Source organism: Delphinapterus leucas, chromosome 20, assembly GCF_059928025.1.
Source record: "Delphinapterus leucas isolate spDelLeu-1000000601 "Yukka" chromosome 20, BTC_Dleu_Yukka2, whole genome shotgun sequence".
Taxonomy (NCBI): Eukaryota; Metazoa; Chordata; class Mammalia; order Artiodactyla; family Monodontidae; genus Delphinapterus; species Delphinapterus leucas.
The window spans coordinates 7,160,653-7,166,362 of record NC_143148.1 but is presented as its reverse complement, the minus strand read 5'-3'; the positions used below and the strand labels follow the sequence as shown (position 1 = coordinate 7,166,362).

The following is a 5,710-nucleotide window of genomic DNA, read 5'->3' as shown; positions in this document are numbered from 1 at the left end:
ATGTGTGTGTGTACGTGTGTGCACGCCTCGGCAGTGCATTTAGGTTTGCTTGCTTCTGAATTTCAGACAAATGGCATCCCACTTGATCTGGAACCTGCTCTTTTCCCAACCTTCTTCTAAGTTATCCACATTAACAGCAGCTTTTTTATTCCACTATAAACTTTATTTTATTTAGAAACGCAACAGACAGCCGTAGGTATTTCAGTGCAGCAGAGCGTAGAGACAAATACAAAAGACACCTGGGATACAGCTGGCTGGCTTCTGCCTTCTGCACACCGTGGGTCTATCTCACTGCAACTGACTAGGTTTGCTTTGGCTTTGGGAGGTTCAGAATCAAGTCTGTGGCCACCTCTGGCACCCTGGCCACTTAACAGGCATCCTGTGGACTAATGTTTTATGCTGGTTTCATCTCTACTGTTCACCTGTTTGACAAGTGTGACACAAGGGGAACAAGAAACAGTCCCTGCCCCCAGGGGCTCACAACCTAATGGCGAGGCACAGAAGTAAACAGTCGGCACAATACAGTGTGACGAGTGTAACCGAAGATGTGAGCTCGCAAGCTCAGTGCGGTGTGGGGCCCGTAGGATGCAGGGCGGCCACCTGACCCAGCTTCAGGGTGGCTGAGAGGGCTTCCCGGAGGAGAAGCCTGAGATAAGGAGATTAGGACGAGGAGGTGTGTCAGCCAGGCAAGGTGAGACCTCTTTTCTCAACACCTCATTCAAGTCCCTCATCTGACCTATCTCTCCTCCTTTGAAATTCTATGTCCCACCGTCCGTTCCATTCACAAGTCACTTCTCTATACTGGTTACACTTATACCAGGCTGCTGGCTCCTTGAGGATGGAGATTCTTCAACCGTAGTCTTTTCTCCCTGCACCTATGACTGTGTGTTGGACAGGGTGGCCACGTGGCACCCCGGCTGGGAGACAAGTGGTTCTCAGGCAGCTCAGTGCTTCTCCAGCTCTTGGAGGTGGGTGGTTGTAGTAGATGGAGAGAGTCTAGGACACACAAACACCACACCTGCGAGGCTGCTGCCTGGACCGGAGCTCTGAGAATCCTTTCTATTCGCTAAGGTGGAAAGTCTAACCACAGAACAGTTCTCTCAACAGCACGACTGTTTGAAAGAAAGAAAGAAACAAACATGTATTTCACTGCAACCCCAAACGGGACAGTAACTGCATGTCCCCAGCCCCGCTGTGCACCCTCCGGGCAGTGGCTCAGTCGAAGGTGATGCGGAAGCTGCGCTCCTGCTCCTTGCGGCGGCCCTCACACACCTTGGTCGCCTCCTCCACCTTCCTCTGCAGCAGGGCCGAGTTCTGGTCGATCCACTGCAGCGAGTCCATATGCGCATTGAGGATCTTGCAGATCTGCTGCAGCGGGTCGCTGGTGTCGGCGGGGCCCCCTGACGTGTTCAGATGCTCGATGATGTCCTTGAGGTCCTGGGCCATGCGCTTCAGCTGTGCGTCGATGTTCTCGGCCAGCTTGTAGGTCTTCTCTCGCTCCTCGTCGGCGTGCTGCAGGTACACCGTCCCGCTCTGCTCCTTGACCGACTCCTCCAGCGGGCTCAGCAGGTCCTCCAGCTCCTTCTGCTGAGACAGGATGAAGTCAAGCTCCTGGTCCAGCCTCTTCTGGTCCAGCTTCACCTTCTCGACCTCGCGGTGGAGGGTGGTGATCTTCTCCCCGTTCTCGATCAGCGTGCGGTCCCAGGCGTTGACCTGCGTGGCCTGCTGTAAGAAGTGCCGTTCCTGGTCCTCCAGCTCCAGGCTCCACTTGTTGATCAGACTCTCCAGCTGGGCGTAGGTCATCACGGGGCTGGCGGACACCCCGGTGGCTGCACTGGGGCCGGCTGGGGCGGTCCCGGAGGCCGCTGTGTTGCTGGGGATCCCAGCTGGAGCCAGTGGTTTTATATTCAAGGAGAAGCCGCTGGTGGCAGTGGTGGAGGTGGTGGTCGTCGCCGTGGAGGTGGTGGAAGCTGCTCCAGGGGCCTTCAGGCTGAAGCCCAACGTCCCCACTCCGGGCGTCCCTGCCGTGGTGGCTGGGGCACAAAGGGAGAGCCCGGTGGCAGCAGACGAGACTGGAGCGTTTGCCAGCGAGGCAAAGAGCGACGGCCCAGCACTGGCGGTAGTGGCGGTGGGTGCGGAAGCAGCCGGCTGTGTGGCCCCTGCTCCAGTGGCCACTGGCGTGGCCGGCGTGAAGGGCAGCCCGGTGAGGGCCGTGGGCTGGGCCGAACTCCCCATGGAGCCAATGTTGAAGCCGGAGGTCCCGGTCTGGGACGTGCCTCCACCCGTGAACGAGAAGCCCCCAGGTGTGGTGGACGGAGCAGCAGACGCGGTGGTAGGGCCAAACACAAAGCCGGTGGGCGCCGTGCCCTGGGCTGACGTGACGGCGCTCGAGATGGCATTGGTGAGGGTGCTGCCGCCGAGCCCAAAGCCGCTGGGCTGCGTCGTGGCTGGGGTGGCAGCTGTGCCACTCAAGTTTAGCTTTGGGCTGTTGATCCCTAAGGAAAACCCGGTTGCTCCTGCTGTAGGAGTTGTGGTTCCAAAACTGAATCCTGGGGTCTGTGTCGCCGGAGCCTGGGTGGTGAGTGAGAACAGGCTGGTGGAAGCGGCGCTCGCGGCTGGCTGGGAGGGAGTCCCAAAATTAAACCCGCCGGTGCCAGGCGTGGAGAAAGAAAACCCCGTAGCAGGCGTGGTTGTTGCTGTCTTTGCAGCGCCAAAGGTGAACCCGCCTGTGGGGGCCCCAGTGCCTCCAAAATTAAACCCGCTCATGGCTCCAGACTCTGGTGGCAGCAGCTACTCCGGCTCCCAAAGCAAATCCACCGGTGTCTGCAACCTTGGAAAGATTTTTCAAAGCAGAGGAAGTGACATGATCAGATGACAGTTTTGGAAAGGCAACCTCAGCGGTATGATGGATCCGTCTGCAGGGTGGCAGGACTCGATAATTCTGATCAAGCAGCCACCCATCCTCTTCTCAATGTGTAGCCTAACCAGGCCCTGCTAAACTAGTAAAGAAGGATCGGGATGCACAGCCCGTCCCGGGGGTCAGGCACTAGGAGCTGGAGGTGCTTGGGCCGCTCACGGCCACAGCCAGCACCAGCGGGAGCCCTGCTGCCAAGGAGGGGAAGGCCGAAGAGCGGGCGCCTGAACCGACCTCAGCCCCTGAGGAGGAGGTCGGATTCGAGGCACTTCTGGCGAGCGGGGCTAGAGGCCCACAAGCGCCTTTGGGACCTGCTCCGCAGGCCTCCCTGCTGACTGCAGGTGGGTGGGGGTAGGCTGATTACGCACAGTGCCACCCCCCACATGCCCTCTGGACCTCACAGAGAGACGGGCCCCGGGAAGCTGAGCCGTACGTCAGGGCCTTGGGTGCCAAAGGCCCCCCTACGCACACCCCACACCATTTAGGAGGATGCAGGGCATGCTGGCGCAGTCCCTCGCCCTCCTTCTAACTCAGGGGTGGGCATGAGACCCGAGTGCTCAATCAGTGCGCTTGGCGTCCCCGGCCGCAGAGACTGGTTCAAGGGGACACGGAGACACGAGTCGGCCAAGAGATCTCCCCCGGGTTTCTCTCCAGGTGCTACAGAGGGGCCTCCTCCACCTGCAGGTGCAGGGCACAGAGGATGAGCACCGGGAGGTGATGAGCTGCCACCAGAGAGAGCACAGGAGGGAGGGAGGGGAGAGAGCGCGAGACCCAGAAAATCCAGTCCTGCTCAGCAGCCCCACTCTGTCTTCCTCAGAAGTGCCATGAGCCAGCACGCCCTGTTCAGTTTAAGCTGACTGAGTTCCGTAATTTCTAACTGAAAAAGCTCTGAGCAGAGCCATCTGTTAGCTGGAAAGTCAAAGGTGACTTGGAGAGGAAAAGGTCAGTGGGCCTGAGTGATCACACGCTGAGCACCAACCATCAGGCGGGCTGCTCAGGGACACGATCTCTCACTACTGTCTGGCGGGAGGGGTTATGTCCCCACGTCCAAGATGAGGAAACTGGGCTCAGAGGGCTGCGGTGACCTATCAGGAGCTGACCCCAGGCCATGGGCCTGATCCACGAAGCTCCTCACCCAGCGCGGGCACCAGATGACAGGGCGTTTCCCTGCACCGAATTAGGGGATCAATTAGGTATCAGATATACGGGAAGATCTGCATTATACCCACTGACACGGCCTCTAACTATATTAAAGAAACGCAGGAAATGACAACAAAGGGAAGCAGAATGCAAATTTACTACTGCAGTGTGATCTTAGCTGTGGAAAAACAGGACTACTCTGAACAAAGAGGGTTGGAAAGAAATACACCGACATGTGACTGGGGGCTGTCTTTGGCTGGTGGGAGTACAGGTGGATGGTCTCCTTGCTAATTTGCAGTAGCTTCCAAATGTTCATTCCATCTGTATAATAGACACATAATTGATAAGTTTGGTTTTTGAAAGAGACCTTCATATTACAGGGTGTAAATATACTCTGAAGAATCAGCGAACTTGTGTAGCCAGATTCTAGAATCACAGTTCGAGTGGGACAGATAGGGTGACTGAATTAAACAAACCTCCCCTAGGCTGGTGCTCAATCACACCTTGTCTTGCCCCAAAGGTGACTTGGGTGTGGGGAGGGGATGGACACCACAGGCTGGGCTGAAGGAAGCAGGGGAGTCGGCATGTGTAAATAACACCATGCCAGGTCAGGACCAAAGATGTGGTCCTCTAAAGACACCCATGTCAGACTTCCCTGGTGGCACAGTGGTTAAGAATCCGCCTGCCAATGCAGGGAACACGGGTTCGAGCCCTGGTCTGGGAAGATCCCACATGCTGCAGAGCAACTAAGCCCGTGCGCCACAACTACTGAGCCTGCACTCTAGAGTCCACAAGCCACAACTACTGAGCCCATGTGCCACCATTTCTGAAGCTCGCGCACCTAGAGCCCATGCTCCGCAACGAGAAGCCCGCGCACCACAACGAAGAGTAGCCCCCGCTCGCCGCAACTAGAGAAAGCCTGTGCGCAGCAACAAAGACCCAACGCGGCCAAAAACAAATAAATAAATTTATATATATATATATATATATAAAATAAAGATACCCATGTTCTACTCCCTGGAACCCGGGAATATACTACCGTATGCGGCAGAAGGAATTTTCAGATGTGATTAAATTAAGGATCTTGAAACGGGGAGATAATCCTGGGTTAAACAGTGGGCCCTAAATGTCACCATGAGTGTCCTTATAAAATTGAGGCAGAAAGAGATTTGACTAGAGAAGAGACCATCTGAAGATGGAAGCAGAGACTGGAGTAACGCATTTTTAACTTGGAGATAGAGGAAGGTGCCATAAGCCAAGGAATGCAGGTGGCCTTTAGAAGCTGGAAAAGGCAAGGAAAAGGAATCTCCCCTGGAGTCTCCAGTAGGAACCAGCTCTCCTTGATTTCAGCCCAGTGAGAATGATTTTGGACTCTGATGTCCGTAAATACAGAGAATAAATATGCATTGTTTTAAGCTGCTAATAAGTTTGTGATAATTTGTGCGAACAGCCATATAAGACACGAATACAGTTGGGGAGTAGAAAGTGTCTGACGGATATGAAGGGGGACCCCGTGACTCCCCAGGGCTCCCTGAGACTCAGCTCCCTCATCAGGGAAGTGGGAGTGGCCCCTACGACACTGAAGTATGGCCAAGTCGGGAGGGAGGTGGGTATGGTGTTAATGACCTCGGTCGCTGCACACAGGCACACGCTGCA

The 5,710-nt window shown here is 55.8% G+C and overlaps 1 protein-coding gene across 5 annotated transcripts in view; it reads right to left on the bottom strand.

The window, feature by feature from the left end:
* Positions 1-149: 149 nt before the first annotated feature.
* The window catches only part of NUP62 (nucleoporin 62), a 25,238-nt gene continuing 19,677 nt past the window's right edge, over positions 150-5,710 (bottom strand). For 4 of the 5 annotated variants that reach the window (XM_089902543.1, XM_089902542.1, XM_089902544.1 and 1 more), the window contains one exon: positions 150-2,830. In XM_089902543.1, the coding sequence (XP_089758669.1) occupies positions 1,216-2,766 (1,551 nt within the window). In that variant the 5' untranslated portion in view covers positions 2,767-2,830 and the 3' untranslated portion in view covers positions 150-1,215. The remainder of the gene's footprint in view (positions 2,831-5,710) is intronic. The other variant, XM_022585024.3, reaches the window with a different exon arrangement.